This window comes from Martes martes (assembly GCF_963455335.1).
Source record: "Martes martes genome assembly, chromosome: 3".
NCBI lineage: Eukaryota > Metazoa > Chordata > Mammalia > Carnivora > Mustelidae > Martes > Martes martes.
Genome location: NC_137890.1, coordinates 52,209,380 through 52,226,579, shown reverse-complemented (window position 1 = coordinate 52,226,579; position 17,200 = coordinate 52,209,380). Strand labels below are relative to the sequence as shown.

Below are 17,200 nucleotides of genomic sequence, written 5' to 3'. Positions count from 1 at the left end.
ACAGAGGACTGAGTCCTCCTCAGCTACTCCAAACCCCTCTCCTTTGAAGACCCACTGTGATTCTACCGGGCTCACCCAGATCATCCAGGCTAACTTCTTTATTTTAAGGCCATCTGCCACATTAATTCACCGTTGCCATGGAATACAACTTATTTGCAAATTCCAGGATTTGGAATGTGGCCAGATTTCAAGGACCACTGTGCTGCCCACCACAACTACAATTCTATGTATCATTCGTATTGACCAAAATTTGCATATTACCACTCAAAAGTAATTGACTACTATCATAATGACCTTGAAATATTACAAAACAGCTCTGATCTCTAGATTTAATAAAACATGTTCATGACCAGAACAGAACCAAATAACATAAATCCTACAAAGAAACACAGTAAATTCATCTCACCCTTTCTAACTTTTCAGGTATAAGTTCTTCTTTGAGACCACTGGCTTCTTCTTCTTCATCATCCCTTTTTTTCTTTTGATTTTTTTGTTGACGTTCCCGTTCTGCATGCTTTCTCTCTTCTTCCAGTTTAGCCTTTTTCTGAGCTCTTCTTTGCTTGCTGAGCATTTTCTTCAATTCTTTGGCTGACAGGTTTTCTATAAATATCCAAGTGAACACAAATTCTAAATCAAGGTTTCCATTTTCCTCACATTCTTCTGCAATACACGGTACTGCATTAAAGCAATACAGCTTTAAGTGGGGAAAGGGGGAAAAGGCAACGACACAGAGGTTTCTTAGAAAGTATATTCCCACAGCCCAGCACACACACCAGTACACAGAAGGCAACCGGCAAATACTGTGACTAAATTTAATCAATTTAAAAAAATAAATTAATAATAAAACAAAATTAATCAATTTTGGCCCAGGTCTGCCTTGCACACAACACATTACTTTAGGCAAATCACTTTATCTTGCTGAGCCTCAAGTCCCAATCTGTGTACAGTGGTGTGATGACACTGTTCCTCTTGGAACATATCAAGGGTAAGTCAGACATTTACACATACTTGTGATCTGTTCAGAAATTTGCCTCCATGCTACTATCTCTCAAATATCTGTAGACACTAACATTTTAGTGAATGAAATGCTGTACATGTGTTCTCACTGGCACTATTATTTTCAACCAAGTAGGCAGTAGAAGTTGTAAGAATGTGTATTTCCCAAAAGGGCTCAAAGCTATTAAAAAGGAAAAAAAGAAAGAAAAAGAACCCAGACATTTCTATTTTTCCCAATTGGCCTACTGAAGATAAAAATAAAAATGATTGTGGGGAGCCTGGCTGGCTCAGTTGGTAGAATGTGGTACTCTTGATCTTGGGGTTGTGAGTTTGAGCCCCACGTTGGGTGTAGAGATTACCTAAAAAAAAAATCTTTAAAAATAAAATAAAAGGGGCGCCTGGGTGGCTCAGTGGGTTAAAGCCTATGCCTTCGGCTCAGGTCATGATCTCAGGGTCCTGGGATCCAGCCCCACATTGTGCTCTCTGCTCAGCAGGGAGCCTGCTTCCTTCTTTCTCTCTCTGCCTGCCTCTCTGCCTACTTGTGATCTCTGTCAAATAAATAAATAAAATCTTTAAAAAAATTAAAATAAATAAATAAGATTGCAATTCATCCATTAGGGCTATTTATAAGTATCAGCTACAGAATAGGATCCAGCTGACTTCTTCCAAGCACCTCCCTCTCCCCACCCACCGTTTTTTTAGCATATAAGTGACCTGATGTCGTCTTCACATCCATTTGACAACATGCTTTTCTATATGTTGTTAATGCTAATGACATTCTGAAATGTAGTTTTCTTTTCAATCCTTTTAACACAAGTTCCTTTCCAGTTACCTGAATTTATTTCTTGTTGTTTGCTCTCATTGCTTAAGGGGTTATCATACAATTTCAAGTATATTTCAATCGCTGATCTGGCAGCCTTGAAATAGAAAGCATGTCTTCTGAGTATATCTTCTAATCTCAAAAGGTCAACATAGGCACGAAGGGTCATCTTTCTCATGCAGTATGTATGGAAGTCAAATTGATCATCGGTTATCTCAAAAAAATGCTTTAAAAAAAAAACCACAAAATTATTCCTACATATATGTCAACAATGTCTATTTTTAAAAAGAAAATCATAAAAAGCCCCAAATACAGTGTAAGCAGTCACAATTCCACTTAGTTGCCCTCTCTACTGGGCAGTCCTTAACACTACAAAGGACATCAAACTCTTCTTTGTATTCAACTAAAGTTTCTGTTATAACAATCCTTGGCCATTCCTTATAAATCATGTTTTGTGATGATACTCAATGTCTGTGTAGTAAGTTAGATCAGATTTTTTTAAACTGAAATCAGTATATATTAATTTTTCACTCTAAGGAAATATTTCTCCTTAGTATTCTCCCAAAATCAACATGACAAAGTTAAACAGAGCTCTAAATGAAGGTCAAATATATATAGGTTCATATTAAATGTTTACAAATCAGACTATTCTACTCAACTGTAAGTTCTTTGAGGGTAAGCCCTGCCATTTCTAACCCCACTGTCTGGCATAGGGTGGAACATTCAATAAGCATAATTTTTGCCAACTCAAGAGAGAAGGTGCTTATCAGGCATGTGTGACCTCTTAATTTCCTACAGCCTCAAATATTTAATCTCAGGAATAAAGAAATGTATACAGCCAATTTCACAAAGTTGTTAAGGAATCAAATAAGATATTTTAAATTTTATTGGACACAGAGCATTATGATTTTTTTCTCATTCAATAAACTCCCACTGATCTACCAACATTCCATTTTAGCAATGGTTCTTAATATGTAGTCTGTGTATAAATGAGCATAATAACATTTTCCCAAGGAGAGAGTTCAAGGCTTTCATTCAATTCTCAAAGGGTCCATGGCCCTAGAAGTTAAAAAGCTAATTCCTTCCATGGCAAGAAGACAATTAACATCACTACTTTAAAACAATGTAAACTTTTATTTTCTTTCCTATGTGCACCTCTACCTCTATCTTCTTTCTTCTCCCCTATTTTAGCTTCTCTAAAAATACAAAGAAAAACTAATGAGTCAATACGCAAAACCAGATTAAGCTCTTCTCCTACTTCATCTGCCCTCTGTCCTGGGGGCCAAAGTAACTCACTGTGCAGAAGACACATTAGTAATTGTCCACATTTCATAATTTTAGTTGTGTTGGTGATTAGAAATACTCTACACACAGAATTACTTTAAGTACCTGAGATTTTAAGGGAAGAATTCTAAGATAAAAAGAATAAGAGTATACAGTGTAGAGGGGGAAAAAATGAACATTTAACATTAGTTGATAACTTTAAGAATCATGCTTTAACAGGTTATGTTTGAAAACTGCATTCCTCTCATCAATAAGACAAACCAACTCATAAGAATTAACATGAACCTGTTTTTTTTTTAACCAAAGGGTTACATATTTCATAAATGCTTTTAAAAAAACCACAAAATTATCTTCGTGGTTAATGTAAATCAAGTTATGTCTAGCACCATAAGATCTTAAAATCCAATACAACTCAGGAAAAATGGCAGTGCCAACAATCAAGGAATACAAAATGAGATGATAACATCTACGAGATTACAGGACTTTATTTTAAAGTTGAGAAACATTTATGTGTAAAAAGGCAGATGCAAGTTTCCGGAGATACTCTAGCAGCTTTAGTAGACGCGGTCTGAGTCAAGTCTTAGAGGGAGCAGTAGGGAACCACAAACATTTAAGCCGCCTCTTTACCAGTTAACAGCCCACAGGCTGCCTCTCTCCAGTTAGTCTTCCATACATAGGGTAACCAACTTATCCCAGCTCGTCTGGGGCTTTCTCCGTTTTTCAAATGAAAGCCCTGTGTCTTAAGAACCTGCTCTGCCCCAGGCAAACCAGGATGTTGGTCACTCTATAGTACGCTAACAGTGCTGGACAGCATAAGGCTAGAGTACATTAGGAAAAGTAGGATACTAACAAAATAATTTTGCTTTGGGAAGAAATGCTATATTGCAGAATCCTACTTATAAACAACTAAATAATCTTAGCTTGATTTTCTTTTTAAAAAATTCTTTATTTTGGAATAATTATAGATTCAGAGGAAGTTACAAAGTTAGCATAGAGATATCCTGTACACTCTTCTCTCAGTGTCCCCCCAGAAGTTATATCCTACGCAAAGACAGTATGAGAACGAAATAAAAAAACTGACATCGGAACAATGTGGTTATATAGTTCCATATGAATTTATCACATGTGTAAATTTATGTAAATATGACCACAATCAAGACACAGAACTAGTCCATCACTACAAAGATCTCCCTAACACTACCTTGAAGTGATTTAAGTCTCCAGATTTATAAAACATAAAAATCTACTAGCTGACACAAACAGGTGAAGTTAGTTTCCCCATACTTTAGCTAAACAATTACACAGTATGGTCACCTACCAGCTTCCTGCAGAAACTAGGTACCCAAATTTTAACATACAGCTCAGGCTTTTAACTCAATTTTCTCATTATAAACTACTAGTTCTTTTGGGGCCGGGGGAAGGTAATGTTGGTAGGAATTGTTTAACTTGTCAAAATTAGGCTGGAATCAACATTAAGTCAAGTCAGCAAAGAACTGAGAAATGCTAGTGACAGCTTAAGAGAGCGTGGTTTCCTTTAAGAATTCCCTACTAGTCCCTCTCTTCTCACCCAGATTCTCCCACTCCATTACTTCTCAGAGTTCCTGGAGGAAACCAAAAAAGCTCACATAGAGAAAGGCAACAAAAACCTCTGACTCAAAAAATAATAACCAGACCAAATAGCGTAATATGTGACTCTGTGCCCTTTATAGAAAATTTGTCATTATAAAGCAGGTATCAACTGGATCAGGATTAAGATGCGCTAGAAGATCAAGTTATGAACTGCCTATGGCTCTGGTCTATTGGAAATCCTAGATCTTATCATAAAGTTTTAGAAATATGTATTACTGCTCTGTTTCAGATATAAACCACACTAAAATAATGAGAAACTAATTACCTGGAAAAATAGGAAAAGAAAGGAATTCTTAAAAGAAAATAGTTTAAAGTTATTTTGAAGACAAGTTTATATTCAATATTCTGAAGATGGTTGTTTTGTTTTTGTTTTTAATAAAACTCAAGTTCTAAACAGATTGGGCTGGACTTTATAACTGTTACATATAATCCTAAAATCCTTTGAGGGTGGCAAGATGAAAGCAAAGTATTACACTGGACCATTCCAGAATTCTAACATTTTAAGTCCAACTACTAAAAGTTCACAGCAATATGTGTCATAGCTGAAACTAAGCTTGAAGAGAGAATTCTTGAATGAATTTTTGAAGGCAAAAGAAAGGTCTAGCCCTTATTTGAACTTCTACTGTATTCATTGAAGGTGAAGGTAAACTGCAAAGTTGTATTTTTGAAAGGTGCTCATTTCTTTACAAAAGTAGTTAAAATCCAGGCACAAAAGCAATTCATGCAGATACTTATAATAAATCTGTAAATTCTGCAATTACTCTTGAATCTTCACAAAATACATCATTAAGAATTATTTTAGATTATGTTAATTTTATTAGAAATGAATTTTAGCATTAATCAGTCAATAAATATTTAATCTTCCTATTTGTACTAAGCATTCACACTTCAACATATAACCACTAGAAGAATTAAGTCTTACTTTTACTATAAAAGACTAGCTTACAAGTGGTCTACAAATAGGCTTTTTTAAAAAAAGATTTCATTTATTTATTTGAGAGAGAGCAAGCATGAGAGAGAGAGAGAACAAGCAGCAGGAAGGGGCAGAGGCAGAGGGAAAAGCAGGCTCCCCACAGTGCAGGGAGCCCAATACAGGACTGGATCCCAGGACCCTGGGATCATGACCTGAGCCAAAGGCAGATGCTTAACTGACTGAGCCACTCAGGCACCCCCCACCCAACTCTTTTTTAAAATCTGTGTCTAATTCGTTCTGTCCTCAAGGACTAACAAATCCAAAATCAAAACAGTAAAGTTTCTAGCAATAGTTATGTAACATGAACAGAGGGTGACAATGTCTGCCATATTTTAATCTCTGATAGCCAGTGATTTCCTGTAATTTTTTTTCTTCAAAAATGCTATCTACCAGTCAAATCATATTTCTTGAACTAGACATAGCTGATCTGACATTATAGAATTTTATTTCATGTTCCTCAGCCAACATCACTATAAATTCAAGGGAGAGCATAATCTAAATGAAACTTAGAAATGGAACTGCTAGTCATCATATTCTAACAATCCTCAATAAATATCACAAAGAAATACGTGGTCATTAATGTTAGGAGGACTGGGCTGAAGCTGGAGATATGATTATAATGATCCTGAGGATGTGCAAATTTCTCTTTCTTCTGGGTCACCTCAGAAGTTTAACACGGGAAAACGGCCAAAGTGACTGCCGAGTGCAGACAGCAGGCTCACCTGACTACGCCGCCTGTGGCTTTATACTGCGTCAGCATGGGAGCGGGGGGGTGCGGATTGAGCCCCCAACTGAGGGCTGCTGAGGACTGCCTCAGGCGCGCTTTTGTGGCTCTTTTCCTCCTGTTGTCCATTTGGAAGGAGAGTGCTTCAGAGATGACAAAGAACAGGAAAACAAAATTCACACAAAGGAAAAGAAAAGTCCCCTTGCTAAGGCACATCACACATAATCCTAAAAGCAAGTAATACAATAAACCTGCAAACCAGCCGCAGACTGCCGTTCACAGAGAACAATATCCTGGGAAGACAAACTGGAGAGAGGCTGACTACAGAGCAGATCCTGACAAAGGGGAAAGAGGTGGCCATCGGCTTGTGTGTCCTGCTGGGTGAGTGATGAAATCAAACAATGGCCCGATTACAAAATAGAAATTCTGAATGTATGTTAATAATAGCAATAATGGCTTGATAGATCAATCTTTTCCTTCTTCCCACAGACCAAATTATGTAGACACGTCACAATCATAACCAATTGAAGATCAAAAAAGCAGACATCTGTTCACAACTTCTGAATGTCTGAAAGGCTAATGATCCAGATTTCTTTCCACAATGAAGTTTCCAAAGTAGTCAGAACAGATAGAGGATCCCATGTAGAAATCAACCTGCTTTTTTCGTCACCTTACAGGAGAAAAACAAAGTCAAAATTCTACAACTTACCCTTTCTACTTCGTGGCATTTTTTCAAGGCATCCCCGTACCTCCCCAAACGCTGGTAAGCTGAAATGCATTCGGTCTGAAACCACATACACTGCATTTCATTTAGATTTTCCATGGCAGATGTTCCTTCCTGCAAGGGAAGCATTCACAAATATAGGAAGCAAACAATAAAAGAGATTCTATAAAAACTTCATTTTCTCTTTTACAATGATGGCTACAAGTATTATTATGACAATAAATAGCAATAAACAACTATCTCAAGGTGCTTCCAAAGGCTCCTGCTGATTCAAAATCACATGTCTTATTTACCCAGCTCTGCCAGGGTATTCAACATTCTACCCGGGAAAGGCACCAAACTGCTGAAGCTAAGTTTTGAACACCACAGGGCCGCCTGTTGGCTCAGTTGGTGAAGTGTCTGACTCTTGATAGTTCAGGATTGTGAGCTCAAGCCCTGTGTTGGGCTCCATGCTGGGCGTGAAGCCTCCTTAATGAATGAATGAACCATTTAAGACAGTAATCCTATGAAGCACTGCCTATCTTCTTCTTTTTAAGCAAACGCTGTTTAACCTCTCCCTGTTGGCTCAGGTCACTATGATTGATGTATACACCCATTATTGCTGAATCTGTTAGGAATAATTCTAAGCCTGCTTTCCAGGTTCCCAGTCTCCTCCCTTCATATTAGGCCATTGGTTGATACTTTCTTCATGTCCATGTGTCTGTTTCCTGTTCCTTGCCAACTCCTCTCATTTGCAGTGGGCTGACAAAACCAAATAATGGTATTTGGGAAGAACAGTTGTTAACTTGGGTTCAATGAGAATTCTGAGCAGAGTGTAAGACTTAAAGCACCTACTTTCAATGGAGGGACACTGAAGCTTTGTCACAATTTAGAGGAGTTATTTCAAATATATTTTATGTGATCCACCAGGGAAGATGGTAAAGGCATATGTACATAAATAACTTCAGCCTTCAGTTCTTTTTCACACTCATTTTTGGGTGACCAGTTCAATTTTCAACATTCTCATTAAAAGTATAAAAACTGGTTATCTCGGGACATCTGGGTGGCTTAGTGGGTTAAGCCTCTGCCTTTGGCTCAGGTCATGATCTCAGGGTCCTGGGATCGAGCCCCACATCAGGAACTCTGCTCAGCAGGGAGCATGTGTCCCCCCCACCCCCGTCTGCCTCTCTGCCTGTGATCTCTGTCTGTCAAATAAATAAATAAAATCTTAAAAAAAAAAAAAAAAACTGGTTATCTCTCAGTGAATGGAATTATAGGTATATGCTATTTCTTCCTTATGGTTGTATTTTCCATTTTTTGATAATTACATATTTTTGTAAGAAATCTATATTCTTTTTCATTTGAAAATCTTTACCAACTAGAACTGTCCAGCTTGCATCAGCAACTCTATAAAAAAACTGTAAAAAACAGTGAAAATTCTGCAAGAAGGAAATGTGCCACTTCACTGACTTATTAGCATCAGCTAGAATCACTTATCATCACACATAAAATGACTTTCAAAGGTTAGCAGCCTTCCCCCCCTGGTTCAATGGGCTGTCTACCACCATTATGGACATGCCTGGCCAAAGAACAAGGGTGGCCAAACAGAAGCAGCTCTCCATCCGACAGGAAAACTTGTCAAGTGTGGATGACCAGATGCAAGTCTGACAAGCCAGCTGGACCACAGATTTTGGGGACTCCTCTCCTCAACCACCAGCCCTTCCCGTTCTTCCACATTCTGTGGTGCTTTTTCTTTTCTTTTTTTTTTTTTTTTTAAAGATTTTATTTATTTATTTGTCAGAGAGAGAGAGAGCGCGAGCGAGCATAGGCAGACAGAGTGGCAGAGGGAGAAGCAGGCTCCCTGCGGGGCAAGGAGCCCGATGTGGGACTCGATCCCAGGACGCTGGGATCATGACCTGAGCTGAAGGCAGCTGCTTAACCAACTGAGCCACCCAGGTGTCCCCTGTGGTGCTTTTTCAGACACATCTTGGCTGACTGTGGCTTGGTGTGCATATGTGCATGTTCGTTTTTAAAACCACTGGACTTGGGGCGCCTGGGTGGCTCAGTTGGTTAAGCAACTGCCTTCGGCTCAGGTCATGATCCCGGAGTCCTGGGATCGAGACCTGCATCGGGCTCCCTGCTCAGTAGGGAGTCTGGTCTCCCTCTGACCTTCCCCTTCTAGAGTTCTCTCTCTCAAATAAATAAGTAAAATCTTAAAAAAAATACATATATCACTGGACTTATTCAACTTAAGTTTTGTACAGGGGCGCCTGGGTGGCTCAGTCGTTAAGCATCTGCCTCGGGCCTGGATCATGATCCCAGAGTCCTGGGATCAAGCCCTGCTTGATCCCTGCTCAGCAGGGAGCCTGCTTCTCCCTCTGCCTGTTGCTCTGCCTGCTTGTGCTCTCTCTCTCTCTCTCTGTCAAATAAATAAATAAAACCTAACTTCCTTTAAAAAAAAAAAAAAAGTTGTGTATACTCGTTTTACTGGCACTTTCCTTCTTATCCCTGCTCTGGCCTTTCAGCGGGTTGTCTCCTGCACAAACACTGCTGCCTTTACATCTACTCTTGTACCGTCTTGCCATCTCCAAAACTGTGCTGCCCTGCGAAGGGCATGGAAGAGTCTGAGCCCCAGCACTATGCACTACCTCTTTGTTGCCAAATGCCAGACACATGGTTCAGTGCTACGTGAACGTAAACATTATCATGATTTTCCTTGTTTATTTTTCCTTCTCCTTACCTGTTAGCCATCGTTCTTGCTAATGCTTTCCCCCCCACAATAGCTACCATTTTGCATCTGTTGACCCTGCAGCATGTGAATTTCAGGAACATTAGTCACTGCAGTTTCTGCTCCTATTACAATTCTAAAACATGTGTTTTAGTTTTAGTGTCAGAGACCCCCTAAGCTAGAATCCTGGCTCCAAAATGAATGACTAGCTGGGTGATCTCCAGCTGGCACAGTACCTGATCACTCTAAATATTTTCTTGACTATAACACGGGAGTAATGCTATCAGAGGACTGGTAGGATTAAGTGAGATTATGTATATAAAGTACTTAGCACAGGGCTTAATAATTGCTAAAGCCACTTTCTATTTTCCCTTACAAATGGTACACAAATTATTTGCATTACTCTAAATATGAGAAAGTGGAATTCAGGAAGATTCAGATGAAAAAGCCATTTTAATGATATATTATATATGATATTCATATATATGATATATATGTGTGTATATATATATCTGTATATATGACAGATTACTTACCATTACCTACTAACACCAGACTTAAATTTATGCTACTTAGATAGTACAAAACAAGATTTTACTATTTCCCTGATTACTAATGAAAGCATCTTTTCTGGCCATTCCACTTTCCACTTCTGTGAACTAACTATTCACATCCTTTGCCCATGTTTCTCTTGTCTTGTCTTTTGCTTACGAGGTTTAGTGTGTGTGTGTATTTTTGTTTCCATGACATTCTTCTAACTAGTTGAGTTTTCACAATAAAAGCTCAAGCTATTCTGTGACTTCTAAATTATAGGAGGTTATGATAAACACCCTGACACAACCAGAATCTGGTTAACATTTAAGGAAGGTGGTACACTGGGGCTGCAGTAGGAAGACCTTAGTATCATAAGGCACAGCGCTAACTCACTTTCATCTAAAATCACTTACTCACAAACACCAGCACTAAAGCCCTCCAATGTGTATGTCATGTGCACTCGGAGGTAAAAATTTTTTATTCCCAAGTATTTTCATCAAAAGTTGGAAATTAAACTTGGGAACATGGTCTGCACATTATGCCTCAAAGTCACATTCAATGTGTATTAAGTAACTATTTCTTTGTGGAGTTCTTTATAAATTCTTTTTTTTTTTTTCTTTATAAATTCTTATTCCATCATATGGATTGGAAATACCTTCTCCAATTCTATGGTCTACCTTCTCACTTTGCTTATAGTTATATTTGTTATAGGTAAACTTTAATTTTAATATGGTCAAATATATTCACTTTACTTTTTTTTTTTTTTAAGATTTAAAAAAAAATTTTTTTTTTTATTTGACAGAGATCACAAGTAGACAGAGAGGCAGGCAGAGAGAGAGGGGGAAGCAAACTCCCTGCTGAGCAGAGAGCCCGATGCGGGGCCCAATCCCAGGACCCTGGCATCATGACCTGAGCTGAAGGCAGAGGCTTTAACCCACTGAGCCACCCAGGTGCCCCAAATATATTCACTTTACTCTTATACTTAACGTTTTCAGTGCCTTAAAAAATGCTTCCTACCTCAAAGTCTAAAGCTAGACTACAAGACTTTCTTAATCAAGTTGCAACTGATTTATGTACAGCAGAAGAATGTCATTTTATGTTTGTCCATACAAATAACTAATTGTGTCAGCAATGCCTTTTCATCTCTGATTCTGAAAGCACCTTGGCTATATGCCAAGTTTCCAAATACGTGTGCATCTGTTTCTGACCTTACCAGTTCCATTAGTCTACTTATATTTTTATAACAAGATAAAAAGTCCACATGGTAAAATATACGTAAAGAGGGTGAAGGAGGGAAAGGAAAGGAATAGATGTTAAGCCCAACAATTTCGGAGAGCTTAAATTCTAAAATGCCAGAGACTATAGTCCACAAATGTTAGTCCTTTTTTTTCTTTTTTTTTTAAAGATTTATTTCTTTGAGAGAGAGCGCATGTGCGTGCATATGCCCGAGGGGGAGTAGGGGCAGAAAGAGAGAGAATTTCAAACAGACTCTGCACTAAGAGTGGAGCCTGACGTGGGGCTTGATATTAAGACCTGGAGATCATGATGTGAGGTGAAACCAAGAGTTAAATGCATAACCGACAGCCACCCAGGGCACCCCCACAAATATTAGTTCTACATAGAAAGAACTCTATGAGCAGATCCAAAACAACTGTAAAAGAGAAATTAAAAAGGAACCACAAATTACTAATGAGACAAAAAGTTGTAAACTGAATACTACACATAAACACTGAAGTCTGGCATATTGCTTATTTGTGTACAAGGTACTGTGTTCCTATTACTGTCTTTCAACCATCCGCCACCAGAAGCACATGTGCACACACACGCCACCACAGAAGAAACCGTACTTAGGACACGACTTAGATGGGACTCATACAAATAGTAACAAAAAATGAATTCTTTTGAACTTCAGTGGCAAACTTCACAAATCATCATAGAACTGGAGTTTCATCTTACTAATTCAGAAAAGTACACGCTCATGTATGGTATTTCCTACCCTTGTGAACTTGGAGCACATTTCCTCTGCTTCTTTTATCATATTTGCTCGAAGCATGTACTTCGCACATTTGGAGTTGATGAATCTATCGGCTGTGTCCAAAGACTGTGCTTCAGCCATCCATTTTGCAGCTTCTTTGAGATTACCCATGTGCTTTAAGAAATGAAAGTATTAAAGAAACCACAGTATTTATGATTAAAAAATTGTGGGTGAATACAAATAGAAAAAGTCAATAAAGACAAACTAGAAATTTGGTACCACTTCTAACAAATTTATCTAGAACTCTTTGGATAAATTACAATTTGCATTTACTAAGAGACATATCAAGGGATTACCAAGGATTATATACTGTTTATACCACTACGGAACATAAAACACTCATTAGAGTGTTAGAAATAGATTATCAGTGCACCCTAGAAATTATTTTTATATTTTATATAGAAAAAACTCCAAGGGTCCTTAAAGTATCAAATTCATTAAAAAACACAACTAAGATTTTACCTTGTAAATTTTTGCTTTCATATAGAATAATTCTATTAGAGTGGGAGTACTAGCAATTGCAGCATTGATATAATCCAAAGCCAAAGAATACTGCCCAAGTTTATCAAAGTGCTGTGCCAGGAAATACTGAACCCAGAGCAGTGTTGTTGGGGGTTCCTTCTCTCCATTCTCTGCAATCAAACAAATATAAAATTACTATAGAGAAGGCAAAGTAAAGCAAATCACATACTTTCTCCCTTAACGCATGATGAAATTAATAATTACTACAAAAATGAGGGTAAAAACACAGAAAAATAACCAATTTCAAAAGAGAAAGGTAGGACTTTATGCCATAAAGTTCAAATAGTAGCAGCCAGGCAGAGAAACAAGATGCTGGTTTCATAGGCTTCTAATACCTACCTCACCCCAAAGAAACCATCCTGGGGAAAGAGGTAAATCAGTCTAACTCTATGAATTCTCTGGCTGAGAATGTAAGGCAGCAGACCAGGAAAAGTCAGGGGAAACAGCTGGGTTAAGAGAAGTCCCTAACTGCCCCACACAAACAAGACCTGCCAGGGCTTTGCATTTCCTAGGTCTCAACCCTACATCAGGGGAAGCCAAAGCTGAAGGTATGAAGAGACCTTCCTGACAAGGTGGAATGAACCCTAAAATGTGACAAAAGCAGTGACAGTCAGCTGAGCTCTATCCTGTTCTCCATTCTGAAACTCGAGCTACAGAAGAGTAGATAAAGAAATACCAAGCTCTTCAAATGGATTTCAGCAGGGAAGACATACAGGTCTGAAATTAGGCAGAAAGAGGAGAGAGGAGAATTTACCCACACCACAGGAAAAACAAAGGGTTTCCTAGACTAGCTAATCAAATGAAAGAACAATGTAAACACAAAAATTAGCATAAATTAAAACAAATAATAAATAAGGGAAAGAGACAAGCATTTATCTTGTTCCTTTTATATAAACCATATTTCAGGGGAACCAGATATTTGATGAAGGCAAGTTCTTTATAAGAAAAATTCTAGCGATTAAATGCAGGGGAAAAAATGATTCGAATGAAATAAGGGACTGAGGCAATGGTCCTCAGGGGCTGCCAAAATCACCAGGTAAGAGGAACTTTTTAACCAGCAGATCAGGCTGACCACGTCTAAACACGGACCCATCATTACATCACAAAGAGAAAACCAGAAAGTCTTCTGGCTCCAGATGTGAGACAAAGCAACACATAAGTATTCACAAGAAACCTGGATTTAATCAAGACTGTAAATCTAACTACAAGTTTACAGGAAATATGGAGAGCAAAATATATTAAATGATACTAGGAGAAAGCAATCGGCCAAATCCATAACATGGAACATTCCATAAGACAAATGACCTTTCAACAAATGGTGGAGATTTTTTTGTTTTTGTTTTTTTGTTTTTAATGGGAGGGGAGGTTACTGCTCAAGATTAAAGGACTATCAGAGACATAACCAAATGTAAAGTGTAGACCTTTGTCGGAGCCAAATAAGTCAATTACACAGAGACATTTTTTGAGGTAACTGGGGAAACTTGCACGTGGACTGGGTGTTCAATATTATGATACAAGCGTTAACTTGTGTGAGCTCGCACCCCGGCTGCATCTTCTGTGTAAGTGTTTTAAACCTTTAGAGATGCGTGCTAAGGTACTGACAGGTAAAACAGGATGTCTGCTTTAAAAATACCCCAGAAAAGAGACACAAGATAACTTCAGACAGGACTGGCAAAATGTTGGCCATAGAGGCTGGGTGATGGGGACACAAGGGTTCATTCTCCCATCTACTTCTGTGTTATTATTTCATTATGAAGTTTGTTTTAAACTAACAAAAACAAAAGGGCAATAACATGTAAAAGACACAGGAAGAACTCAGACTAAAGTTAGCATCTGCATGACTTGAAAGCATTCTAGAATGTTTTTTAAACTAAGATGCCTTAATTTACATATGTCCTGATAAAGAGAAACAAAAGACTAAATCATACAGAATTTAAAGTAATAAAAGAGTAGAAAGAACAGAGAAGTAGGAATTTGGGAAAAACAGGTTTCAATAGAAACTAACTGTACGATCTTAGCAAGCCACTCGCCTCTTAAGTCTGTTTACCCATGTTAAAACACAGTTAACTCCCATCTCACAAGATTATGGAAAATTTAAATTAAGTAAGACTGAAAGTGCTCTTCTAATTTCCTTCACAAATTCAAAAACTATTTAGTAAATAGGTATCAGGTAGCACATACATAAAATACAGGCTAGTTTTACTCTAAGTGATTAAAAATGAGTTGAAGTGAGTAACCAAATTCCAATTCAATCTAATTTAAACTTACCGTAAGGGCTAAAAAAGTCACACGTTTTAAGAGAGGTTTCATAATTTGTAACAAGCTCCTGGATTATAGAAATCTGTTAAAGAAACATAGTTTTAAAATTTAAAAATATTTTATTAATGGTATTCATATTTACTGTGGAGTACATTAGATTTGGAAACAATGTAGAGGTTATTTCAGGACTACATATTAACTAAACTACTAGGATGTCTGCTCCCCGGCTTCCCCACTGTGTGAGGGGAAAGCAAGAAAAACACAGAAAATAAACTGTTCTCTTTATTGTCAGAAAATACACTGTTCTCTTTATTAATAGTAAAAAGAATCTCATTAATTTGTCATCTCAATAAGTAGGTTTGAGTTTTCAAAGGACAAATTATCAATAATCACTACAAAACCTTTTTTTTTGGCTAATAGTTTATCTGCCTTTTGCTTCTCACTGTTAAGAGTGGGTAGTAGTAAACAATTATATATTCAATTTTCTAAAGCTACTCATAACAAAAAAGACAAATGAAATGACCCAAATGACACAGTGATTCAATGGAAAAGGTTAAGTAAACTCCAAACTAGATATTTACACTCCCTTTACTTTCAGTGATCATTCTGATAAACAGATTTGCGTCTCAATGTCCCCCTCAAGTAGGACTGAAATACAATAAGCTGCACTGGTAACGTGCTCTGCTCTGAAAGTGGCAAATAAAAAGTGACATGAATTAGAAGCCCAAGAGGAAAAAAAACAGCTCATATATATAATTGGTTTTAAATCCCTTTTGATGTTAACTGTTCAGAATGAGTTGGAAAATATAACTACCTTATTTGTGAATTTCAAAAGGGTAAAGGTTTAGGACTCCTGGTTAAGTGGCTGTCTTCGGCTCAGGTCCTGATCTCAGAGTCCCTGGATTAAGTCCCGTGTCCAGCTCGCACGCTGAGCAGAAGTCTGCTTCTCCCTCTGACCCTCTGCCCTCTTGAGGTCTGTCTCATTCTCTCTTTCTCTCTCAAATAAATAAAATCTTTTTTCGTAAAAAAATAAAAAAAAACAAAGACGGGCACCTGGGTGGCTCAGATCATGATCCCAGGGTCCTGGGATCGAGCCCCATGTTGGGCTCCTTGTTCAGTGGGGACCCTGCTTCTCCCCTGCCTGCTGTTTCCTCTGCTTGTGCTTGCTCTCTTTCTCGCTCTCTTGCTTGCTGTGTCAAAAAATAAATAAAATCTTTTAAAAGAATAAAAATTTAAAAAATTAAAAAATAAAGAGTAGGGGTGCCTGGGTGGCTCAGTCGTTAAAAAGCATCTGCCTTTTGCTCAGGTCATGATGCCAGAGTCCTGGAGTCAAGCCCCATATTAGGCTCCCTGCTCAGTGGGAAGCCTGCTTCTCCCTCTCCCAATCCCCCAGCTTGTATTCCCTCTCTCTCTTTTCTGTCAAATAAATAAAAATCTTAAAAAAAAAAAAGTAAAGATTTAAAAGTGAAGGAAATCCATTAAAACTTTTAATAGTATCTGACCAACATGGTATTATTTTAATACTGATAATTTTTAAAGTTTTCTAGTTTTAAAACATGGGATGCCACTAATACTACCAGACAAAAAGAAGATAGCAGACAGGAACAACAATAAGAAGCCAGTAACCGTTATAAGTGCTTTACATGTATTAAAGTAGTAATTATACTGATAGTCAACCCCCTACATGGCACTGTTTTAGGGACTTTACTTGTATTAACTCACTTATCCTCAAAAGAACCCTATGAGGTGTGCACTAGTACTAACTTGATCTTACAGGTGAAAGGAAAATAAAAATAAGCTGAAAGTGTACCATGGTGAAGTATGGAGTTGTTTAACCCAAGCAACAAGGCTCCAGGAAGTAGTTTCTAACTACTTGGTGTATCAATGAGTGGATGAGACATGGCACATTTACTACTAATGGACAATTCTCCTGGATTCACAGGGATACATTAAGACTAGAGACTAAGAGCAGGACAGGAAACTTTCCCTGATC

General features: G+C 37.9%; 1 protein-coding gene across 3 annotated transcripts in view; it reads right to left on the bottom strand.

Moving 5' to 3' along the window:
* The window catches only part of NAA16 (N-alpha-acetyltransferase 16, NatA auxiliary subunit), a 65,495-nt gene that overhangs the window by 8,031 nt on the left and 40,264 nt on the right, over positions 1-17,200 (bottom strand). For 2 of the 3 annotated variants that reach the window (XM_080798237.1, XM_080798238.1), the window contains 6 exons: positions 15,217-15,289; positions 12,889-13,058; positions 12,388-12,540; positions 7,136-7,264; positions 1,829-2,042; positions 407-600 (listed from right to left, as the gene is read on the bottom strand). In XM_080798237.1, coding sequence (XP_080654363.1) covers positions 407-600; positions 1,829-2,042; positions 7,136-7,264; positions 12,388-12,540; positions 12,889-13,058; positions 15,217-15,289 — 933 coding nt within the window. Of the gene's footprint in view, positions 1-406; positions 601-1,828; positions 2,043-7,135; positions 7,265-12,387; positions 12,541-12,888; positions 13,059-15,216; positions 15,290-17,200 lie in introns of those variants that run through there. The other variant, XR_013966521.1, reaches the window with a different exon arrangement.